The 25,717-nt window shown below is 41.3% G+C and overlaps 1 protein-coding gene across 1 annotated transcript in view; it reads left to right on the forward strand.

The window, feature by feature from the left end:
• The window catches only part of SNX9 (sorting nexin 9), a 1,114,799-nt gene that overhangs the window by 767,475 nt on the left and 321,607 nt on the right, over nt 1-25,717 (forward strand). Inside the window, exon 8 of the mRNA XM_044063919.1 lies at nt 3,266-3,391. Coding sequence (XP_043919854.1) covers nt 3,266-3,391 — 126 coding nt within the window. The remainder of the gene's footprint in view (nt 1-3,265; nt 3,392-25,717) is intronic.

A 25,717-nucleotide genomic window follows, 5' to 3' on the forward strand; every position in this document is an offset into this window, starting at 1 on the left:
TCTGAGACCCATCTTGGATCTCAGCCGCTTGAACCTCCATGTAAAAAAGTCCAAGTTACAAATGGTCACTTTACAGTCTATTCTCCCATTGTTGGGGAAAGAAGTATGGATGTGCTCCATTGACCTCAAGGATGCTTACTACCATATAAAGATGGACAGGGCATCCAGAATCATTTACACTTCCGGCTGGGAGCCAGCTATTTTTCAGTTTCGAGCCCTGCCCCTTGGTCTCACCACAGCCCCCAGGGTGTTCACCAAATGTATGGCAGTGGTGATGGCTCACTTGAGACGTCAGGGATTCCAAGTGTTTCTGTACCTAGACGACTGGCTCCTGTCTGCCACCACCAGGCATCTACTACTACAGACCAGGGATGCCACCATTGCGCTGTGTCAATGATTGGTTATCACACTAAACTGGGAAAAGTCTGCCTTGTTGCCCTCGCAGCATGCCACCTTTATAGGCCCCAAGTTAGACACCATGCTCATGAGGGCTTTCTTACCACAAGAGAGAATTCGGGTTTTGCAACAACAGGTCTACGTGTTGCTTCCACTGAAAAAGGTAAAGGCAAAAATGGTTCTCAAATTGTTTGGGACAATGGCAGCCACAATTATGCTAGTCCCTCTTGCAAGACTACACATGAGGCTCCTTCAGTGGCTGCTATCTTATTATGATTACAGACAAGTGCAAGTAGGATCTGTGCTGGTGGCTTCAGACCAGCAATCTCAGTGTGGGAAAGCCCTTCGTTCCACCTCCTCCAGTTGCCACGGTGACCACGGATGCCTACCAGATTGGGTGGGGGGGCATTATCTCGTCGGGACAGTCCAAGGCACATGGCAAGAGCACGAGATACATTTGCATATCAATGTCTTGGAGATGAGAGCAGTGCTATTAGCGTTGCAAGCACTCCAGAGCTATCTTCCTCTCAGGACGATTGCATTCCACTCGGACAACATGTCGGTGGTGTGGTATCTGAACAAACCGGGGGGAACCAAGTCATATCCCCTTTGCAGAGAGTCTATTAGATCGTGGCAGTGGACAGTGTCTTCCCAACGCTTTCTTGTGGCAATGCACATTCCTGGGAAGTCCAACATGATTGCCGACAGGTTGAGCAGAGCTATTCTGATGCCTCATGAGTGGTCCCTGAACAAGCAGGTTGCGGAGCAGATTTTCCGCAGATTGGGTCAGCCTTGCTGTGATTTATTTGCCAGTCCCCTTCAATACCAAGTGCAGCAGCTACTTCACCCTTATCCCCCCTCAGGGGGAGACACCCAGGGACGTTCTAGTTCATGATTGGCCCTCCGGTCTACTTTATGCCTTCCCACCTGTTCCTCTGATAGCAAAGGTTATTCAGAAAGCACAATTCTTGGGAAGCAGAATGATACTGATTGCTCCACACTGGCCTCGTCAAAGTTGGTTCCCCTTTCTCCATCCCTATCTCATGGACGACCCCTGGATTCTGGACCCACAGCCAGACCTATTGACTCATATGTCAGGGCAGTTCCATCTCTCTCTTCAGACTCTCCGGTTGACAGCTTGGCTACTCCATTTCCATCACTAGTCAGGCTTCATCATTTTTCTCCAGAAGTAGTTCATATTCTGTCTTCTTCCCCGTAAGCCTTCGATTTATTTCAGTAAATGGAAAAGATTCTCCATCTGGGCTCATGAAATGCAGATTGACCCTTACACTGCACCAATTTCATCAGTTCTGGAATTTCTCTCCATGCTTTTCAGTCAGGGGTCAGCTGCCGCAAATTTTAAAGTTCAGTTAGCGGCTATCTCCACCTTTCATGTCACTAATGAACCCAGTCTAATGGCGCATAGATTTTGTAAGGCATTTTTAAAGGGCACTGTGATGCTTCGGCCCCCAGTCTTTGATCCCGTAATGCCATGGGACCTCAGTTTTGTGCTACAGTGTTTCACTTTGTCTCCCTTTGAGCCTGCAGCTACTTGTGACTTGAAATATTTGTCATGGAAGACTATCTTTTTGGTAGCCATCACTTCAGCAAGGTGAGTCTCTGAGCTCCAAGCTTTGTCAGTTAGACCTCCTTACTTGGTATTTCACAAGGATAGGGTTTCCCTCAGATCAAATCCTTCCTTTATGCCAAAGGTTGCTTTGGTCATTAACCTCAACCAGTCTATTGAGTTGCCTATGTTTTTTCCAGAATTTTCTAATAAGGCAGAATTCAAATTCACCAGCTAGATGTTCATAGACAATTGCTTTTCTATTTACATAGAATGAAGGATCTTAGGAAATCAGATCAGCTATTTGTCTCATTTTCAGACAATAGACTTGGGTCTCCTGTCTCTAAAGTAACCTTATCCAGATGGATCTGTAGTTGTATTTCCTTCCTTTATGCCTCAAGCTGTAAGGAATTACCTTTTAAGGTGAAGGCTCATTCTACACGATCAATGTCTACCTCTGCGGCATTTCAGGCCAGGATGTCTATGGATAATATTTGTGCTGCGGCTACATGGGCATCTCCTCACACCTTTATCAATCACTACAAATTGGATTTGATATCCAGAGGCAGATCTTCCTTGGGTTCCACAGTGCTCAGGAGTCTCTTCCACTGAGCCGCCCAAGGTTCAGGTGCTGGGGACACTGTCCACGGGTAAGAATGTAGGCGAGATTGGACTACATAACATCAAGAAGTTATGTACTCACCATACCGTTCGATGTATGTAGTCTATATAGCCTCACATTCTTAGTTGCCCTCCCGCCTTCCCTCTCCTGGGGGGCCTAGAGGTTAGTTTTGGTTTCAGTACTCCTTTTGCTGTTGGTCTGATTCTTACTCTCTATGTGTTGTGTGTGTGGTGTGTGATTACCTGAGCTTGCAGCAAAGAAGATCTGGGGAAAGGGAGCAGTGCAGCATGGGATACCTCTTAGCCATGAGCCAATTGAAGACTATGTAGAGTATGGCCGAGGTTCGGCTCCAAACCCACAGGTAAGAATGTGAGGTGAGATGGACTGCATACATCGAGCGTTACGGTGAGTACATAACTTCTTGGTTCGGATAGTTGATGTTTGGTTGACTGACTCTGTACTGTAAAGTCAAAACACAGTGCAAACCCTGAAATGTATATTTTTAAAACCTGATGCACTTTACATGTAGTTTTGAATAGGTAGTTGGAAAATTATTTACTGCCTATCCCTTGTAAATCTTACAATTCAAAAATGTTTGTTGCGCATATTCCTTAGAATGTTTATAGTATCTGTGTAAAGAGTTAATATTATAAGAGCTTGCATTTTCTTTTATTTTCCAGATAGGAGAAGCTGGCCCAATGTGGGTATATTCCAATTCAGCTTTGGACTGTGTTGTAGCAGATCCCAGGAAAGGATCCAAAATGTATGGCTTGAAAAGCTACATAGAGTACCAATTAACACCAAATGTAAGTATCCAAGCAGTAGCACACAAAATAAGGCAGTGTGAAATCAGAGAAATACATGAGCTATAGAATGATGGTATAGGTGTTTTCTCAAAATCAGTCCCTTTAGTCATTAGATGTCCCAGTTTTTAATCCCCTCCCCCATCCCTTACTACCACAAGACCCTAGTCTTTTCTGCAGTACTCCTACCCAGCTGCCCCATTCATTCTGTGCAGTAGTGTTTGAGCATCTCTGGGAAAGGCAGGAGCCCTGCAGACCCATTCAGTCCTGTATGAAGAGGCCCCCATTATCCCATTCTTTCTCCAGTGGCAAGAGGTGGCTGGGTAGGAGGACAGCAAGTGAATCCTGTGGAACAGCTTGCCCATGGAAAGTTGCGTCCCCTTGGCGTATCCCTTGAGCTCCATTTTCCTGTCCATGAGCTCAGTCATGGTAGACCTCAGGCTGCTGTACACACACAATCGATGCTTATGACAGCATGTGATCACTAAGCTTGTTCTGCGTGGGTGAATCACCCCATTCTCCCAGTAGTTGTCACCTGAGTGGCAGGCCAGAGCTGTGTCCCCTACCCTTACTGTAGGCAAGGCGGTGCTGATTAACATCCTCCCCCACACATGCCACTAAACATACACAGGTCAGGTGAGTCACAGTCAGGGCTTGTTACCTTTCTGTGCCATGGTGGTGGGAGGTACCCTCTTCTTGATGATTTGCAAGTTATTTCTGGTATTAATTAGGCTTAATTTTATGAGTTATTTCATATGTTTTATTTAGCTCATGAATTGTACTTGTTATATTTTCATATTTGTCTTGAAATGTGTTCTCTGGCATGTTCATCAGTGTGCTTCCCCTTTATATTCAATAGGACAGTTAGGAACATACATACGTAGAAACAGCACTAGGCAAACAGTCAAGGGGCCATAAGATACCCAACTATATACACCTTTAAGTAGACAGGCATAATCATTTTTGCCGCCCTTTTTTCAGCACTTTAGTGTTCTCCTACCAAGTACATAATAACTTGGGTTAAATTTGTGTCCACTCATCTAGCCATCATGACTAGCCTTAAAGGTAGCCAGGTTAGTACTTCATCCTATAATGGTAACTTATTCCATAGGCTGGAATACTTTGAGTTTGGAACCTGCCCTTTCAGTGAGTGTTGTTTATTGGTGTAGATCTACTTACCTAGTGTAGTTGTTTGTAGAGTCAATGGTTTTGCTAAGAAATAGGAGGTTAGATAGGATTAGGGCTTTGTGGCTTGGAAAAAAAAAGGCACAGGTCACCTCAAAGCAGCTGGAAAGCTATATGAATAATTTAGAGATACCAATCCGCCAACATTGTTTATGGGATGTAGGAGGACACTAACATGGGGAGTATGCAGACTTCTCAGTGACAGGTGGTCAGTGCTGTACCCCAGACTTTTGCACTGAGTCACTGTCCATACTTGCATAAGAACACAAGGGGAGGTGCCTGCTGTTTTCTGCTCATGGGCATGGGATAGGATGTTAAACTCTGCTTGTGCAGTCAGAGCTGTAGCACTCCAGACAAATACCTTCCTGTTTGTAGCAGTGATGCATTATTGCTGTAACATTTGATGGAGATAAATAAAATTTACTTTGAGAAGCTCAAAAGATCTTTTTTTAGAAAGCCCTCTTTAATGTGCAGTAGTTGAGGTTTCCATTCCTGGGAGCTCTTTCTTAGCAGTTCTTAAAAGACTTATTTTTTGTAGTACATTTTATTTATGTTTGTTAACCTGGGTAGAATGCTGATCCCAGTGGACCAGTTCAGAGTTCAACCAGGGTCAGCAGACCTGTAACTAAAAATGTACAATGAAAATAGTTAACACAAATCATGCAATCAGACAAATGTGTGATATGTCAAGAATTAGGAAGATAGTCAAAACAAGCAAGTGCGACACTGGAATAAGGCATTGGTACAGTAATGTATGTTTGTCCCTATGAAAGGTGGAGAAAATGAGCTACATGTTTGTGTCTCCTGCATGCATCAAATATGGCATTGCTGTACTAGACTAGAGTGGAGCAACATATCAGTCTTGCACTTTTTGAGCATCACTACTGTACTTCGCTTACTGTTTGAGAGTGGTTTGATCTTTTTCATGTTATCTTTTCCTCCTGTTTCTAGTAGCTATTCTAATATTATATTGGCTGATAAAATCTTTCGTAGATATGACAAATGTCTTATCACCTAATACAAGGAATGATTAAATATCCTCAGTCCAAGAGGTGACAAATTCAATAACATTATGTACTGCATTAGTCTTGTAAGGTGCAGTCTGTTTTGTTATCCTTTTTCTTTGCAATGTCAGTTAATTGTTGAAATTTTGAAAGATTGCGACATAAAAGTTTTATAAAATTATTTTTAGTTTTTTGATAAATATATATGCCACAACAGTGATACGGAATTAGAAATTGATGCTTTAAATCTTCCAACTCATAATTAGTGGGTCCATATTGAGTGGAGTAATTCCGGGAAGGTAAACCTGTTAACTACCCGAGAAGTAAGAACAACTTAAGTCAGCATATGTCTGCCTTACAACCACTTATTTTAAACTGAGTTAACCATTAAAATGTTCATTATTCAATTGGCTGTATAAATTTCTATATATTTTGTCTACCGGCAACAGCCTGATGTTGCAAAGTGATTAGTGCAGAAAACGCAGTCTGACTATTCAGTTTACATTATACATGTTTTAACAACCCCTTTGAATTGAACGCTAAACAGAAATGATCAATCGGCTGTGCAAATTTCTGTGTATATCTATCAACAGCAGTCTGAGGTATCAAAATTATCAGATGAAGGCAGTACACAGTTTGCATTTGGACTGTTTTGGTCAGTGCATATCTTTCTTACAACTGCTTTATGTTAACTGAATTGATAATCATTTTAATTACACAGATTGCACTCTGTAGTTGTCTATCAACAGCAGCCTGAAGGATCAAAGTAATTTGATAGACCACAAGAAGCTAAAACTGTTTCAAGAAATGTTTTCAGTTATGCTCAATGTAATGTGCCTTTCAAAACAGATAAATGCTAGTAGTGAGAGAATGAGCGTGTTCTCACAAGTTGTCATATCTTGTTCTTCCATTCTGACACAAAGATGCATCTTCGTGTCTTGCCGATGCAATCTGTGCTCTACCGGCATCCATTTTTTCATCCCATCTTCTTAGCAAGAAGTGCTGTCGGTAAATCTAGCATACTAAGAAGCAAGTACATGCAGAAAAGTGTCCCCTGTGCCTTTAAAAAGGCAGGGAGGGGTATTTAAAATAATAAAAATGCTAAAATAAGTGAAAATAATTCTAAATTGGGTATTATGTATTTTACTCATGTCCTTTCTTGCACAGATGTTCAAGTAACAGAAATAGTATTTGTGATGGAGCTGCTGTCAGTTAAGGTTTGCCCACTAGGAAGCAAGTGCACACAGCAAAAAAAAACCATCTTAGTGCTTTAAGAAAAAAAGGGAGAGCACTTAAAGTAACAAGACCGTAAAATAAGATAAAATATTTCCAAACCAGCTATTAAATGGGTTTTACTTCACCGTTGCTAAAGAAACATGGAAAAGAATTACTCCGATTATAAATAAGATAAGACTATGGAAAATTGTCATTTATGGGTAAGCAATTAAGATACTTTTCATCCCACTGGTTGTTTATGTAGGACAGGCTTATACGTATCATCCAGGAGATTAGATATGAAAGAATGTGGAATATCCAGATGCACATATTACAAGAGGACACAGTTTGGTTTGGTTGCATGGCTAGCCTTATAAAGGCCATGGTGTTCGTTGGATTAGTATATACCTGTGAACCTAGGGGGAAAAGGAAACTAAAGAGTTTTGGGGATAACAATAGAGAATGACTGCAGCGGGGAATATATATTTACAAAGGAACATGGTAGTTTGAGATTTCCATATTTGGAAGCATACTGTAAGACCACACAGCTTACTTTGGTACATTTGATTCAAGACATGGAAGCCAAGTACCCAATGAGGCATTGGCAGGCTGTGACAAGATTGCCTTTGAGCAGATTTAGGAAAGGCTGTACATGATACTATTCGTATTCCTTGTATACATAAAACTGTTAAGCAGGTCTTTATTGTAAATGAAAGTAGACCTTGGCAAATAGAATAACACCAATAGGTTATACTATCTATATCTATATATATGTATATATATATATATATATATATATATATATATATATATATATATATATAGTAATGAGAAAGACAAAAATGAAAATTAGTAAGGAATATTTGGGAAAGAAAGAACAAAGACTCAAGATTCTGGACACATGATAAAAGGAGATGAATTAATGAAGTAGGATGAAGCTAGAGAAACATTTGGATTCTTGAACTCTGATCAGCTTGCATATGTAGGTCTTATGTTAGTGTCAAGTGAAGACGTACAGAGGCTGGATGATAAACCTGTTAAACTATAAGTAGCAAATTTTATAATTCAGGCTACAATAGGAACAACTTAAAAAGTGTAATAAGTGGAGCATATATGGTAGTGCGAGATTTGAGAAGCCAATGCAGAATAAAATTAAAAATGGCATGGAGTGAGTGATTAAAGGTATTACAAATGAGCAGTGGAGTGAAATGTGCATTGTCCCTAGATATTCAACTGAGTAAAGAAAACTGAATTTTTTTTTGTAGGAATAAGGCTTGAAAACATGTTCTTAAAGACGAGGTATATGTTTGACGTGGTGGCTCAGAAACAGGTTTATGGGATCATATATTTATTTTGGAAATGTATAGAGTTGCTTCAGTACAGAAATAAATTGCATGATCTGCTAAGTCTTATACTTGAGGAGAATTAATAGAGAGATGTTTATGTTGAACTTGTATAAATAACGTGTTCTAAAGAGGTAGAAGTCTTGCTGTTTAGTGTTGGTAGTGGTAAGAAAGCCGTAACTGTAGAAAATGGAAAAGCAAAGGTAGACATCACTAAGAGAGTTAAATTGTTGCAGAGATTAAAAATATGGAATTTGGAACTATTAGACATCAGAATTAGAGCTCCCTGTTTTAAAAATAGACTTTATGGGATTTTGTAATGGAAGCTGAGATTGAAGAGGACATTGATGTGGAACAAAACACCTATGTTGTGAATTTGTTTTAATAAAGTAGACTATAAAACAGAGTGAGGCCACTGGTCCAAGTATTAATGTTTGTAATATAGTGTAAATAAAATATGCTCACTTTTTAATTTCTGTTTTGAAATTGTATTGTAAATGGTTAACGCATGTGTTTGGGTTTGTTAAAGGAGTGTTGTTAATTTAAAAGTGATATTAATGCTGGATAGAACATACGTTTACAGCATATGGATTTATATGCTTAATAATGTCAAGCTATTAAAAGTTAATTGTAAGCACTGATTCTGTGATGTAAGGCTTGCTTAGTAATACTAGATAAAACATACAGTTGTAAAATGGTTGTAATAATTTGTGCCAAATTAATAAATACACCATGAATGGGGATTGCACACATAATGTTGCAATATTAAAAAAAAATAATTGTTGAGCTGCATTGAAATTTGTATGGTAAAATGGAAGTCGTAAGTGCATTTTTACTGGCATTATCCCATTGTCATTCCCTAAAATATTTGGTGAGAAGTGTCAGATCAGTGACTGGCAGATTTCTTTTCTACATATTGATTTGAAATGGTGGGTTGTACAAGTATTTCATGTCATTGTCTAGTATGCTACTGTAGAATTAGGACTGGGAAATATCACTTGCTCTTGAGCTGCACATGCAGCATGTTTCCCGAATACATTTTCATTGAGTTGTTGCATCAGAAGTTAGCATCCTATGTGGTTTTACCATACAAAAAAGCAATCTTTTTGTAAACTGTAATGTTGGCATCAGCAAATCTCCTTCCATCTGCTGAAGGGGACAGTGTATTGTCATCAAAGTAAACAGTGAGATGAATTAAAATCTCCAATCCTAAGCACATTTGCTATCCGAGTCTCTGTTGCCACTTTTGGAGCTTTTATTAAGAAGTCTTAAAGGAGGGGAACTGACATCTGACTTGTTGTACAGGGATGTCAACTGTAAGGTTTAACAATCCTTTCAATTCAAAGTGTGGCATGCTGAATTACGTCCCGGTTCATTGGGAGTGATTATATTTTTTTTCTAAAGAAGAAATATGTAATGCATGTCCAGAATATATCTTTATTAAGCTCTTATTACAGCAGAAGTTTAAAAAATCATATGTATTTCAGCAGACAAAGCAGATTTATTTTTGTGACTGCCAGAGCTCCATGTGCTGAGGGGGGCAGTACGCTGATGTCAAATTCAGCACTGGAGTGCATCAAATGCCCTAACACCTGTGAACCTTGTTGTCATTCTCTGTAAGTTTGAAGTGTCAGAAGGATTTTGTTCATATGGCCTTTCATTAGCAGGTTTATTTTTTACAGGAATTTCACTGTCATAGTCTGACATATATTGCATTATATCCCAGTTCCATTATTGATAGGCATATAAAAACTTCCCAGGATATGGTATAAGTTCATAGGTAGGTACTAGGCTATCTGCCCAAGGGCATTTATAAGCCTAGCCAGAGTGTGTCTGCTTTCGCCGACTCATTGATTAATTAACTGATCCCCTGTCAAGCAGAGCCAATGAACTGATCACAGGGGTGTATTTTCTGTTACCCATCCACTCGTCAAGGTTTCTCTTGAAGTGTGTTAGTGAGGTGCTCTGCCTGATGTAATTTGGAATTTTGTTCCAAAGCATGGGGAGTCTCTGTGACAGGAATCTATCCCTCCAGCATGTTCTACTTATTGTTGTGGCGAGGTTTAGCTCACTAGAGTGTGTGGCTCGCAATGACTTGGATTTCTTTAGGTGGAGCATGTCCATCAATTCTGAGTTGGACATGGCTTTGTACGTCAGGCAGAGATCACTTCTGAGTAAGCGATATGCCACTCAGTACAGCCAGAGTTTTTTCAGTCGGGCTGCATAGGACATATGTTTGAGACAAGTAATCCTCTTGGTGAGGTGCTTTTGTGGTCTTTCCAGCTGTCGGAAGTGTCTTGTGAGGTGCATCCCAAATGGGGCATTGTACTCTACGATGGGTCTGAGTGACGAGTAGAGGGGCACTATAACCTTTTTATTTCTAGATGCGAACCCTTTAGTAATTAGATGGGCCACATAGAAGGATTTCCTAACTACTTTGGCAATATGATTGTCAAAGGAGAGATTACTATCTACCTGGGTCCCCAGATCTCTTATTACCCCTTCTGTATTAAAGGGGCTGCCACCTATGTGGTAATTTGTGGGTGTTTTGTTTTTCCCAAACGGGATGACTATGCATTTTTTGGCATTTAGCTTGAGGCCATGACTTTAACACCAGGTGTCCGTCTCAGTAAGGCCCTTTTGGAGGATGCCCGTGTCAGCCGGAGAGTCAATTATGGCTCCCAGTTTGCAGTCATCGGCAAACTTGGTTAGCCATAGTCCTCCTGTGTTTGCCTGTACTTCTGTGAAGTATATGCTGAACAGTAGGGGTCCCAGTACCGAGCCTGGCGGGACACCACTTGTGACTGGTTTAGAGTCGGACCTGGAGCTTGGTATTCTTACCATGTGAGTTCTGTCTGTAAGCCATTTGGCAACCTTTCTCATGACATAGGGGTTTATGTTCAGGCTGGTGAGTTTTTCTGTAATACCTGAGTGGGGAATGGTGTCGAAATCCTTGGCGAGGTTAAGGTAGGCTGTGTGAACCACCTTTCCCTTGTCTATGGCCTTGGTGACTGTCTCGAAGAAGTCAACCTGGTTTAGTAGGCATGATCTGCCCTTACCAAAGCTGAACTGGGTCAGATTAAGTGTTTGGAGGTTCCCAATGTCTTTGTTAATGAGTTCCATGATGATGTGCTCCATAGCCTTGCAGACCAGGCTAGTCAGGCTTATAGGGCGATAGTTACCGGGGTCAGTTGTGGCCCCTCCTTTGTGGAGAGGAATAGTCGTTGCTGTGATCTATTCTATGGGCACGTAGCCTGTGGAGAGGCTGAGGTTGAACAGCGTGTTTAGATGGGGGGGTTAGTTTGTTATGTAGTTCGTGCAAGACGCAACCTGGGACACCATCTGGTCCCATTGATGCTATGTTTTTGGCTTTTGAAAGGGCTGTTTTCACCTGTGCGTCTGTGATTTTTGGGACACTACACTTTTCTGGTATTGTTGTGGGCTCTTTTGGAGGTGAGGGGGGTGAAGTTTGCACTGAATCTATCTGCCAGGATGTTGGCAATATCAGTAGGTTCAGTATATTTTGTGCTATTTTACACTAGTTCAGTGCATATTTGCAAGTTGCCACTTAGATTCTTAACATAGCTAAAGAAGGCTTTGTGGTTATCTTTTGAATCCTTGGCTATTTTCTTTTGAGGTTAGCCTTGGATGATTTCATGAGGGACCTTAGTTTCTTATTGATACTGATCAGGGATGTCTTTCCTTCTTGGGATTTGCTTTTTTTCTGAACTAGTTTCCTCCTTCTGTTGTATAGCCTGTTTATTGTAGTGGTCCACCAAACTGGTTTCCTTCTCTTAAGAGGAGTGAGTCTTTGTTTTGCTATGGATGGCACGATCCATGCATCCTTGTAGGTGCTCATAGAGTGCATTTGTAAAGGTTTCTGCAACTTGGGCAGCGTTATCCTTTAGTGTGGGGGCTGTGAAACTTACCACCTCTGTCTTAAGTAAGTTGAAGTTTGCTTTAGAAAAGTTTTTTACTGTGGTTTCCGTAGTTGGGGGTGGTGGTGGGGGGGTGTGGACATCCAGAGTGATTAGTTTATGGTCTGATCTAACCAGTGACTGGTTGACCTCTGGTGTGGAACACCTTGTTGCCCATGTTGGTGGTGACCAGGTCCAATATGTTTTCACCTCTGGTAGGGGCGTTTACCAGCTGATCCAGGGTGTTTGAGTTGATGAATTCCAGGAGGCGCTGGGCCTGGGAATTTGTACTCTAGTAGTTTTCCCATTGAATTGTAGGGTAATAAAAATTGCCCAATATCAGGGTGTTTGGTAGGACCTTCATGTTTTCCAGTGTCTCCAGAAAGTTGGAGTGGTGGTCCTGGGTCATGGAGGGTGATCTGTAGCAGGCCACAATTTGCATTGCAGATTTGCCCGATGTTAGTTGCACATGGATGATCTCAGAGGTATCATGCTGCGCCACTAACCTGGAGGTGTAGGTATCCTTGATGAATATGGATACACCCCCTCCTTTTGTGTTTCTGTCTGTGTTCTGTGGCCGAAACATGTGGTATGAGTTGTAGCACGGTAGTGCTGGGGTGCTCTCTGGAGCCTTGAACCAGGTTTTAGTTACTGCACAGATGTCAATGTTCTTCATACTGAGGAGTGCTTCAAGCAGGTGCATTTTGAGATTTAAACTCTTGGCATTGAGTAGCATAACCCTCAGTTTTATGTTAATTGTGCTCTTTACGGAGGTGGGTTTGACTTTTGAGCATTGCCTAAAAAAGGCACTATGGGGGCAGCAAGAGCCTTGGCCAGTATTCGATGTGGTGACAGGTGCAACCAGTCTCTTGCGAAGCAACGCGGCTTGCCGAGCATTTTGTCCCAGGCTGACAGATACTGGATCCCCTTTGAATGACACCAGAAGCTTAGCCAATTGTTGAAATTGATCATTTTTTCTTTATACTGAGGTATCATTCTTGGTGAGGGCAGGATGCTTCTCAGGGTCATACCAGCCTGGGCTACATGATCAGAGAGCTCTCCCGTGTCTCTTTTCATGTAGTCCAGGGAGGTACATCTCAGGTCATTCACACCAACATGAACAATGACAGTCATATTTGTACTTGTTCTGGAGTGACCTGAGTGCTTGTGTTATGTGGTGTATTCCGGCTCCCGACAGGCAGCTAACAGTAACCTTCTGCTTGTCCAGCCTAGTGAGTGGGACGTCAGTGTGCCTGACTATAGAGTCACCTATTATTATTGTGTTAGGATGTTATTTCGCCTTAAGGGCTGTGATTGTGCGGCACACTGATTTTGTGTTTTATGTGTTGTCTGGTTTGTGACGGGAAGTGCAGGTTGTTTGGGTGTCTGCTTTGGAGGTCTCTGATGCTTTTGCAGGTTTTTATTTAGAGCCACCAAATATGATTTTGTGTATTTGTGTATTTTTTTGCCAGTGCTGTTTTAGTTGGTCTGTGTGCGGCTGGAGTTGTGGTGCAAGTGTTAACCTTTTCCTATTGACTGTCTGTTCCAGTCTTGGGTGGAGACAGCTTAGCTTCCAGTTTGGCTGTATAATTGCATCTCTCGCATATGTTAGTGTTTTGTGGCAAGAGGAGAGGGTTGTCTGTGTACATGAGGCAGTTGTAACATTGCCTCAGTATACCCAGATTCACCAGCTGGACTGGAGAGTGCACCCGAAGTTGCCCTTTGGTCATGCCTGAATAGTAGGGTGAGCTGCTTAGTCGCTTGATTGGTGAGGGGTGAATAAAGAGCCTTGCCCTGCTGGGCAATCAGTGTCAGGGTATTTTAGTGCTTGCTATTAGGTCTGAGCAAGTGCTGGGCTGTAAGATGCTTTTTGAGTGCTTAGGTTGAGAGTTAAGAGTAGTTTCAAGGGAAAAACTGAAGAGGAGACTTAGTGGAGCCGGGAATAATTTAACCGTAGCTAACCGGCACTGCCCGGTACGCAAAACCGTGCAAACGCGGTTTTTATGGTAGGGAAATGAGAGACAGAAATTAGCCCAAAATGGCCAATAAACTTCTGGGCTGGGACCACTCCTCCAGGGACAGATAGGTTGCTCAAAGCTCCCCTCTCTCACAGGTGAACAGAGAAACTTCCTTCTATCCAAGTTAAGGTGTGGGCAACTCAGAAACTAGTATCACAGCCCTGAATTCAGTACTAGCCTGAAAACTGGACTATACTGGCTTAGAAAGGCAGGAAACAAGGATTTTTTTTTTATTTTTTTTTTAAAGATAAGGCAAAACAGTTAAAAATACACTTAAAACAGCTTTAAACGACTGCAAACGATCAGAAAAGGCTATTGCACTTTAGTGTGTAGCCTACAACAGTTAAACAAATTATTTAAGGAAAAAACTTTTTAAAAGTGTAGGCAGTCAAATAAGTACAATATGTGAAAAAAACAAGCTTTTAAATAACAATAAATGCTGGAAAATCTGTGTTTAGGCGGAAAACAGTTAAGTACAGCAAGAAAGTACAGAAAACTGATATCACTCCAAAGTCTCTCTCCTAAGCTAGAAGGCTTGTATCAGTTTAAGGCTTTCTGGTGCTACCAGTAGGTTAGTTACAGGAAAGGTGGGAAACGAGCAGAAGTGCGGCTTTTAAACCAGAACGTTGAAAGAGATGGGAAAAAAAACTGCCCAAACGGGCAATAGCTACAGTTTCTGGGCCAGGAACCCCTCCTCTTGTGGTAGGCTACCTAATGCTTACTACTCACACTGATAAGCTAGAAGGCTTCCCTCTAACACAGAAAGGCTCGGGGGGGCTCAGAAGCTTACCAACAGTCCTGGATACAGCAAGACTGTATCTGGACATGACTAGTTACAGGAAAGGTGGAGAACAAGTACAAACGTTGGCTTTTAATCCAGCAAGTTGAAAGAGATGGAAAACTGGCCAAATAAACTACAATTTCTGGGCCAAAGCTCACTCTTCCCGTGGAGGATAGACTACCTAGTGCTTACCACTCACACTGATAAGCTCGAAGGCTTTCCTCCAACACAGAAAGGCTTGGGGGCTCAGAAACTTAATAACAATCCTGGATACAGCAACTCTGTAACCAGACTAGGCTATTTAGAGATGGAAAAAACTGCTTAAACAGCCAATAGCTACAATTTGTGGGCCAGGGACCACTCCTTTTGTGGTAGATAAGATACTTGATGCTTACCACTCCCACTGATAAGCTAGAAGGCTTCCCTCCAACACAGAAGGGCTTGGGGGGGGGGGCTCAGAAGCTTACAAAGAGTCCTGGATACAGCAAATCTGCACCTGGATTGCACTAGTTATAGGAAAGGCAGGGACCAAACGTAAAGCAGGCTTTTAACCAGAAAAAAAAAGAGATGGAAAAACTGCCCAGATGGCCAATGAACTACAATTTCAGGGTCAAAACCCACTCTTCCAGTGGCAGATAGGCTAACTAGTGCTTGCCACTCCCACTGATAAGCTAGAAGGCTTCCCTCCAACACAGAAAGGCTTGGGGGCTCAGATGCTTACCAACAGTCCTGGATACAGCAAGTTTGTTTGACTTAGTTACAGGAAAGGCAGGAACCGAGCTTAGAATTTTCAGAAAAAGATGGAAAACTGCCCAATGGCCAATGAACTACAATTTCAGGGCAAAACACTCTTAAAGAAAATTTTTGGGAATTTTATTTTAAAATTTCCCAAAAAAAAAACCAAAAATGGGTGTTGGATATCATTCACCACGGTTACAGATTTTATTTCCATACAATGCCCCTTTCAAAGGCATGCCAGACGTTCCTCCTCCACAAAGAAAAGAGGCTCACAAGCAAGTTTCTCAGTTACTCCAGATGGGGCCATTCAGCCAGTCCCTGTATCAGAAAGGGGCCTAGGATTTTATTCTCGCCTGTTCCTAGTACCAAAGAAGGGAACACGTGGAGACCAATTTTGATTTATCTCTCCTCAACACTTTTCTGGACATTCCCAAGTTCAAGATGTTGACGTTACAGCAGCTTTTACCTCTGCTGGGCAAAGATCACTGGATGGTAACTTTAGATCTCAAGGAAGCTTACCTTCATGTGCCTATAAGGCTAAGTTGCAGGAAGTATCTACGGTTTCGAGCTGGAAGTTCTCATTATCAGTTCTCTGCATTGCCCTTTGGCTTATCTACTGCCCAGAGTATTCACAAAGGTTCTGGCTCCAGTGATAGCTTACTTCAGGCTTCAAGGAATTCAAATCTATCCTTACTTGGACGACTGCCTGATTCTGGCTCAAGAAAAGGAAGACCTTCTACAGCATCTGAATATGTTATAGCAGTGCTAAGATGCCTAGGTATTCTGTGAACGAAATAAAGTCCAGTCTAGTACCCTCTCAAGACATGTGCTTTCTGGGTGTGAGACTGAATACAGCAGCCCAGATGGCCTTTTTGGTAACCCCGGACAAACAAAAGAGTCTATCACTTTACTTCCATCAACTATCTCATCAGTCCGTGCTGACTGCAAGGACAGTCCTTCAAGCATTAGGGTTCATGGCATCTTGTATTCTGGTGCTTCCCAATGCCAAACTGCATATGAGGAAGCTACAATGGTATCTCAAAATGTATGGACACAGCACTGCCAGGATTTGGACACTGTCATTCAAATAATACCTTGCCTTCAAAAAGAATTTTTGTGGTGGGCTCAGGAATGTCACCTAAACAAGGGACTCTCTGTGACCCGGCCAGAGGCGAGTCAGATTTTAACGACAGATGCCTCGGACATTGCTTGGGAGCTCATCTAAATGGAAAGTGGATACAAGACAAGTGGCCTGCCAGACTACAGCATCTACATATCAACATGAAGGAGATGTTAGCAGTCCAGTTTGCATTAATGGCTTTCAAGGAGTTACTTCTTCCAGGGCAGGTGTTGATTCTAACAGACAACACAACTGTCATGTGGTACATCAACAAGCAAGGGGAACACATTCTTATCCTCTATGCAGGCAAGCAATGATTTTATGGGAGACTGCGCTAAGCTTGCAACTTACTCTTCAGGCAAGGTTTCTGCCAGGAGCACAGAACTCCTTAGCAGATGTGTTAAGCAGACAAATCATGGATCCCCACGAGTGGAAACTGGATCTTCATGTATTTCAGAAATTGACAGTGTCATGGGGAACTCCAGACATAGATCTGTTCGCTTCTCCACTAAACCACCAGCTGCCAAAGTATTGCACAAAGGGGTTTCATCACACAGCTTGGAAAGTGGATGCTCTGTCTTTCAGTTGGAAAAACCTTCATGCGTATGCCTTTCCACCTCTGCCTCTTCTTCCAAAGGTACTATTAAAGGTCAGACAAGACAGGCCAAGGATGATTTTGATAGCTCCAGATTGGCCTCGCAACACTGGTACCCACTACTACGGAGTCTGGTAAAGAAGCCTCCATGGCCTTTACCTCTGATTCCTCATCTGTTATCTCAGAAGGACGGTCATCTGCTCAATGTCAAGCTTCACTCTCTTCATCTAACAGCCTGGCATATTCTGTGTTGAGACACAGCAGGTCTCAACTTCCTCAACAAGTTTTAAATGTGATTATGGAAGCTAGAAGACCTAGTACAAGGAAAGTGCATGAGAAAAATGGAAGAGATTTTTATTTTTGGAGTACAGCAAAGAATTTGGAGATTTCTGAGCCTAATTTGAGTGTGGCTCTTCAATATCTTACTGAGTTATTGGACAAAGGTTTGTCCTTCTCTTCCATTAAGATTCATGCTGCAGCAATTTCAGCTCACTATGATTGTGATCCACCATTGTTTTCGCATCCTTTGTTCAAGCAGTTTCTTAGAGGGGCAAAGAATATAAGACCCCCGTAGAGCTCCTACTCCTGCTTGGGATCTCAATTTTGTGTTGGAAAAACTTACTCTACAACCTTTTTGAGCCTGCCACGGCTGAATTGAAATACTTGTCATGGAAGACTGCTTTTCTGTTGGCTATTACTTCTGCAAGAAGGGTGTCTGAGTTGCAGGCCCTTATGGCAGTAGAGCCCTTTTTGATTTTCCATAAGGATAGGGTATCATTACGTACTAATCCTTCCTTTATGCCTAAGGTGGTTTCTAGTGTGGCTTTAAACCAAACTATTCATTTGCCTACTTTTTATGCAGACCCCCAAAATAAAGGGGAAAAGATTTTGCACACTTTAGATGTACACAGGCAATTGCGCTATTATTTAAGCAGGACTAAGGATTTCAGGCAGTCTCAGCAGTTGTTTGTTTCTTTTGCTTTGAGTTCACAGGGCAAGCCTGTGTCAAAACAAACTATTTCTAGGTGGATTGGCTTTTGCATTGCATTTTGTTATTCCCATCATGGCAAGGAGATTCCAGCTGGGATTAGGCCTCATTCCACTAGGGCTACTGCCACTTCAACAGCATTTCTAAGGGGCGTGGCAACTAAGGATATTTTGGAAGCAGCTACTTGGAGTTCAGTGCATACTTTCTCTAAGCATTATCACCTTCCTATCTACTCTAAGTCTAGGGCTGGTTTTGCCACAGCTGTTTTGCAAGGCATGTTGTCAGCTCCTGCTTCTTTATGATTTGCCAGCCTCCCTTACCTCTGCTTTGGGATTCTACCCAATAGTAGGACTGCAGCAATGGGAACGAAGAACATAGTACAGTTTTGTACCTACCATAAATGTAGATGTTCGAGGATCCCCATTGCTGCAGTCCAATTTACCCTCCCTCCTTCCCTCTGTGTTTAGGGGTGGTTGTGTAGGTGAGGTTACATGCTTATATTTTTGTATATATTGTACATATTTTTGGTGCAGGTATTTTGGGCCTTGTCTTTTTAGGGTCTTCTGACATCTGGGGCAAGAAAAGACTGAGGATATGACGTCGGTCATGCGCATTAGTACCCTGACGTACTGACGTCAGTCTAATGCGCCCTGACCGACGTCAGCCTTATACTCTGGTATTCGGGCCGACTGGACGGCGGACTATACCCAATAGTAAGGACTGCAGCAATGGGGATCCTCGAACATCTACATTTATGGTAGGTACAAAACTGTACTTTTTATGTTAATTGTGCTCTTTACGGGGGTGGGTTTGACTTTTGAGCATTGCCTAAAAAAGGCACTATGGGGGCAGCAAGAGCCTTGGCCAGTATTCGATGTGGTGACAGGTGCAACCAGTCTCTTGCGAAGCAACGCGGCTTGCCGAGCATGTTGTCCCAGGCTGACAGATACTGGATCCCCTTTGAATGACACCAGAAGCTTAGCCAATTATTGAAATTGATCATTTTTTCTTTATACTGAGGTATCATTCTTGGTGAGGGCAGGATGCTTCTCAGGGTCATACCAGCCTGGGCTACATGATCAGAGAGCTCTCCCGTGTCTCTTTTCATGTAGTCCAGGGAGGTACATCTCAGGTCATTCACACCAACATGAACAATGACAGTCATATTTGTACTTGTTCTGGAGTGACCTGAGTGCTTGTGTTATGTGGTATATTCCGGCTCCCGACAGGCAGCTAACAGTAACCTTCTGCTTGTCCAGCCTAGTGAGTGGGACGTCAGTGTGCCTGACTATAGAGTCACCTATTATTATTGTGTTAGGATGTTATTTCGCCTTAAGGGCTGTGATTGTGCGGCACACTGATTTTGTGTTTTATGTGTTGTCTGGTTTGTGACGGGAAGTGCAGGTTGTTTGGGTGTCTGCTTTGGAGGTCTCGGATGCTTTTGCAGGTTTTTATTTAGAGCCACCAAATATGATTTTGTGTATTTATGTGTATTTTTTTGCCAGTGCTGTTTTAGTTGGTCTGTGTGCGGCTGGAGTTGTGGTGCAAGTGTTAACCTTTTCCTATTGACTGTCTGTTCCAGTCTTGGGTGGAGACAGCTTAGCTTCCAGTTTGGCTGTATAATTGCATCTCTCGCATATGTTAGTGTTTTGTGGCAAGAGGAGAGGGTTGTCTGTGTACATGAGGCAGTTGTAACATTGCCTCAGTATACCCAGATTCACCAGCTGGACTGGAGAGTGCACCCGAAGTTGCCCTTTGGTCATGCCTGAATAGTAGGGTGAGCTGCTTAGTCGCTTGGTTGGTGAGGGGTGAATAAAGAGCCTTGCCCTGCTAGGCAATCAGTGTCAGGGTATTTTAGTGCTTGCTATTAGGTCTGAGCAAGTGCTGGGCTGTAAGATGCTTTTTGAGTGCTTAGGTTGAGAGTTAAGAGTAGTTTCAAGGGAAAAACTGAAGAGGAGACTTAGTGGAGCCGGGAATAATTTAACCGTAGCTAACCGGCACTGCCCGGTGCGCAAAACCGTGCAAACGCGGTTTTTATGGTAGGGAAATGAGAGACAGAAATTAGCCCAAAATGGCCAATAAACTTCTGGGCTGGGACCACTCCTCCAGGGACAGATAGGTTGCTCAAAGCTCCCCTCTCTCACAGGTGAACAGAGAAACTTCCTTCTATCCAAGTTAAGGTGTGGGCAACTCAGAAACTAGTATCACAGCCCTGAATTCAGTACTAGCCTGAAAACTGGACTATACTGGCTTAGAAAGGCAGGAAACAAGGATTTTTTTTTGTTTTGTTTTGTTTTTTTTTTTAAAGATAAGGCAAAAACAGTAAAAAATACACTTAAAACAGCTTTAAACGACTGCAAACGATCAGAAAAGGCTATTGCACTTTAGTGTGTAGCCTACAACAGTTAAACAAATTATTTAAGGAAAAAACTTTTTAAAAGTGTAGGCAGTCAAATAAGTACAATATGTGAAAAAAACAAGCTTTTAAATAACAATAAATGCTGGAAAATCTGTGTTTAGGCGGAAAACAGTTAAGTACAGCAAGAAAGTACAGAAAACTGATATCACTCCAAAGTCTCTCTCCTAAGCTAGAAGGCTTGTATCAGTTTAAGGCTCTCTGGTGCTACCAGTAGGTTAGTTACAGGAAAGGTGGGAAATGAGCAGAAGTGCGGCTTTTAAACCAGAACGTTGAAAGAGATGGGGAAAAAAACTGCCCAAACGGGCAATAGCTACAGTTTCTGGGCCAGGAACCACTCCTCTTGTGGTAGGCTACCTAATGCTTACTACTCGCACTGATAAGCTAGAAGGCTTCCCTCTAACACAGAAAGGCTCGGGGGGCTCAGAAGCTTACCAACAGTCCTGGATACAGCAAGACTGTATTTGGACATGACTAGTTACAGGAAAGGTGGAGAACAAGTACAAACGTTGGCTTTTAATCCAGCAAGTTGAAAGAGATGGAAAACTGGCCAAATAAACTACAATTTCTGGGCCAAAGCTCACTCTTCCCGTGGAGGATAGACTACCTAGTGCTTACCACTCACACTGATAAGCTTGAAGGCTTTCCTCCAACACAGAAAGGCTTGGGGGCTCAGAAACTTAATAACAATCCTGGATACAGCAACTCTGTAACCAGACTAGGCTATTTAGAGATGGAAAAAACTGCTTAAACAGCCAATAGCTGCAATTTGTGGGCCAGGGACCACTCCTTTTGTGGTAGATAAGATACTTGATGCTTACCACTCCCACTGATAAGCTAGAAGGCTTCCCTCCAACACAGAAGGGCTTGGGGGGGGGGCTCAGAAGCTTACAAAGAGTCCTGGATACAGCAAATCTGGGGACTGGAGACTAACTAGGCCAGAAGAAGGCAAAAGCAAAAAACAACAGCTTTTTTAAATCAGAAGGTTGAAAGAGATGGAAAAGCTTCCCAAGCGACCAATACAGCAAATCTGCACCTGGATTGCACTAGTTATAGGAAAGGCAGGGACCAAACGTAAAGCAGGCTTTTAACCAGAAAAAAAAAGAGATGGAAAAACTGCCCAGATGGCCAATGAACTACAATTTCAGGGTCAAAACCCACTCTTCCAGTGGCAGATAGGCTAACTAGTGCTTGCCACTCCCACTGATAAGCTAGAAGGCTTCCCTCCAACACAGAAAGGCTTGGGGGGGGGGGCTCAGATGCTTACCAACAGTCCTGGATACAGCAAGTTTGTTTGACTTAGTTACAGGAAAGGCAGGAAACAAGCTTAGAATTTTTTTCTTTTTTGTTACAGAAAAGCGGCTAAAACAGCAATAAATACAATTCAAATTGTAGTGCACGCCAGCACACCCAAGCGTGTAGCAACACTACTGCAAATACAGTTCAAATAAATGCAATTAAATTAACAAATGACTAAAAAACAAGTGCAGAAGGCAGTAAATTAGAAGGCTACTAACAAGCAGTAATTAGTGCAGAGTAAGAGTGACTGAACAGATAACAGCACAGCAAGAGCAGATGAATAAGATACATATATATATATATATATATATATATATATATTTTATTTTTTTTTATTTTTTTTTTTTTTTTGATGGAAGGAACAGAGCAGGATTAAGAGGCTACAGGGGTTGTCCTTCCCAAATGCTCTCTTTGTACACAGTAGGAGTGCCGGACATCAGAATATGATCTCACTGCACTCAGTTGAGTGAACAAATGAGATGGGCCCAGAAGGAGTATCTAAATACAAATCTACAAGAGGGGTGGGCAATTTCAAAGCCACCAACATTAATACCAAAACAAGAAATGGGAGAGTGGGTGGGGAACTAACTGTAGAGAGACCGCCACAACTTCAGCTGAGTTAATATTCAGTGAAAAACACAAATTAAATACAATACTAAATGCAAAAGAGCAGATAAAAGTGTACTTAAATTCACTTATACATTCAGCTGATTTCAGGTAGATGTTAGCCGGCCAAAGCTCTGATATTAAGCAGAGATAACTCGAAATGTACCACTTATATAAGGCAAGACAGGATGTTAGTGATGAACTGAAACTACCCCCCACTACTATCAATGGCTACCCAGAAATTCTAAAGTACTCTGTAGAGAGACGGCCACAACATCAGTTGAGTTAATATTCAGTGAAAAACACAAATAAATAAATTAAATACAATACTGTATGCACATGGGTGGGCGTTTGAAAGACATGCGTAAATGGGCGTGCCTTCGTTGAAGGTTAAACGTCGAGCTGGCACCTCGGCGTTAGTCAAAATCTACTGCCAATCATTAGTGGATCGGAGTTCTGCTGTGGCGACCCCTAACCAGGAAAAGCCGAAAGACAACAACAGCTATATGCAAAAGAGCAGATAAAAGTGTACTTAAATTCACTTATACGTCCAGCTGATTTCAGGTAGATGTTAGCTGGCCAAAGCTCTGATATTAAGTATGTAGATTATAATACGTTTTGCTAAGTTGTCATTATACTACAATTAAAAAAATGTATATTTTTCTTGAATCTGGAAATTTATTAGCTGGCTAACAGTTTCTCCCCTTCTTCCAATAAAGTTGGACTAATGTGCAGTAAAGTGCATTACATGGAGATAACTGTACATTTTTCTGGGTATCATTGACTAAGGCCATTCTTTAGTTGAATTCCATGGCATATGATTCTGAGAAATTTGCTAGAATATTTCAAATGGTTTCAGAGATAAAAATCTCATATTAGCCACAAAGAGCTGTTAGAATGCTATTTTCGGTTATTTTGTGCACAATGGCTATTTACATTTGGCACTTTTCAAGCTGTGTTTATTTTGTCATCATCATTAATGTTCAAAACAATATCTGGTCAGAACAGGGAAGTTAAAGTTCCCCTGCATACCTTGCCAGTCTGCCATTTCTGAATAAATTGCTGCCTTCTGCAAGGTATGTGTCGGATCTAAGCACACACCTTAGTTAAAAGGTCCAAATATTCATAATAAGGAAAATCCACAAGCTTTTGAAAACAGTCTCCATGATTTTATTCAGGGGTATATGGACTCATGAAGGGTCAACCTTGCCTGTGTCTAGAGTATTGAGCAGCACATATGGTTGTGGTGTAATGGTTCATCTTCATGCTTCGTACTTACAAGGTACAGGGTACAAGTCACAAGACTGTTAACTAAACTGACATTTGTAAGTATAAAAACAAACTTGAGGTGTATATGGATAATAAGATGGGGAAAATACATGCCAAGTTTCTTGAAGGTCTTTTATGTGGTAAGCTCATAATATACAGTGTGAGTGCAGGTTTGGACATATCTCCATGGAATATATTAAAAATAATTGAATGATTGACAAATGAAGATGTACATTTAAAATTGTAAGCTATAAAACATGTTTGACTTATTGCTACAATTATGTATGTGAGAGATAAAAGTCATGAAAAGGAAGCAAGAGTAGAAAAACAATTTTATTTAAAGTAAAAGTGTCATAATTAAACCTTTAAAGTACTTTAGTATTTTATTTGGAGGGCTGTGTATTGTCTGTTCATGTTAGACTATTACAGTGCCTGAAACAATGTCATTAATATTGTATTTCTTTATTTAAAATTATTATCTATATTATTTACTATCTACCATATACCAACTTACTCTAATTCCTTTATGCATCCTGGCCACCAGAAGAAAGCCTTAATGAAAGGATAATGTATGAGACTGGCCAGGATGATTACTGGAAAAGAGGAATTTGGGAAGAGTTTGATAAGTTATTTAATACGTTTAGCTTGAGGGGATACCCAAAATAATTTTTTATCAAACATTTTCGATGAGGTGAGAGTGAAAAGGAGAGTGGGACATTGTGTCCCTCTATTGGGTACGGGTGTGGAAACACCATTAACTTTAAGTAATGTACATGATTCACCTATGGCGTTTAATAGAGCCATAGTTAACATGTATAATGCCAATTTTTATGAGCTCAGGGCAGTTTTGGAGAATAATTGGAAAGTTTTCAGCACAGATTTGGAATATGTGAATTATGTTTGGGCAAAGCCTGTTTTAGTATACAAAAAGGATGAGTGCTGTAAGGCATTGCTTGAGAGAGGCCCTTGAGGGGTGTTGGGTCCGGGGAAAATGGTTAAAAGTGTGCTCATTGCCCACAGTGTCCCTTTATCCTTGAATGTTCAGATTGTTTAATTGAGGGGTTTGGGACAGTTAGACTTCATCGTAGATTTTATTGTGGGAGCAAACTTGTTTGGTGTATGTAGCTCAGTGTATATGTTGCACCGCGTTTTGTTTAGGTAAGACAAAGTTAAGCTTATGGAAAAGGGTTTGCCAAAATAACCATGATATTGCAAAAAAAGATGAAAGGGAATGTACTATATAAACATCTGTTACATAATCCTGGACATGGTTTTAGGTTTTGTATTGATGAAGTTAACTTGGGGCAGATGGAGGGGGGGGTCAATAGAAGATTTTTTTAGAATATGTAGAATTTAAATGTCAATTGAAGACTAGAACAAGTAGCTGTACTGGTTTAAATGAAACTATTTCTACAGCCAGTGTGTTAAGACATAAGGCTGCAATAAAGTTTTCTATAGTTTTTTTCACATACAGTATTTCTATATGTTTTAACATCTTAATATTAAAATAGAATTTTGGTTTTTAACATGCATAGGTAGTGTATTATAATGTATCTGGCTTTATCAACTGTATGTGATATATATATATATATATATATATATATATATATATATATATATATATATATGTATTTTTTTTTTATTTATTTATTGTTATACAAGAGTGCTGCAACTTTAATTGAGAATGTTTAAATTGTTTAATTGGGTGACTGCTGGTATACGAGACTGAGGGGTAGTTTGGTATGTTCTGAAGATGTCCTGTTCATTCACTTTTGGATGAAAGCTCTCAATAAATTTCAATATTTTAATCGGCTCTGGTTTTTCACCTTCCTTTA

Source organism: Protopterus annectens, chromosome 1.part0 (assembly GCF_019279795.1).
Source record: "Protopterus annectens isolate FY-2018-M chromosome 1.part0, PAN1.0, whole genome shotgun sequence".
Lineage (NCBI taxonomy): Eukaryota > Metazoa > Chordata > Ceratodontiformes > Protopteridae > Protopterus > Protopterus annectens.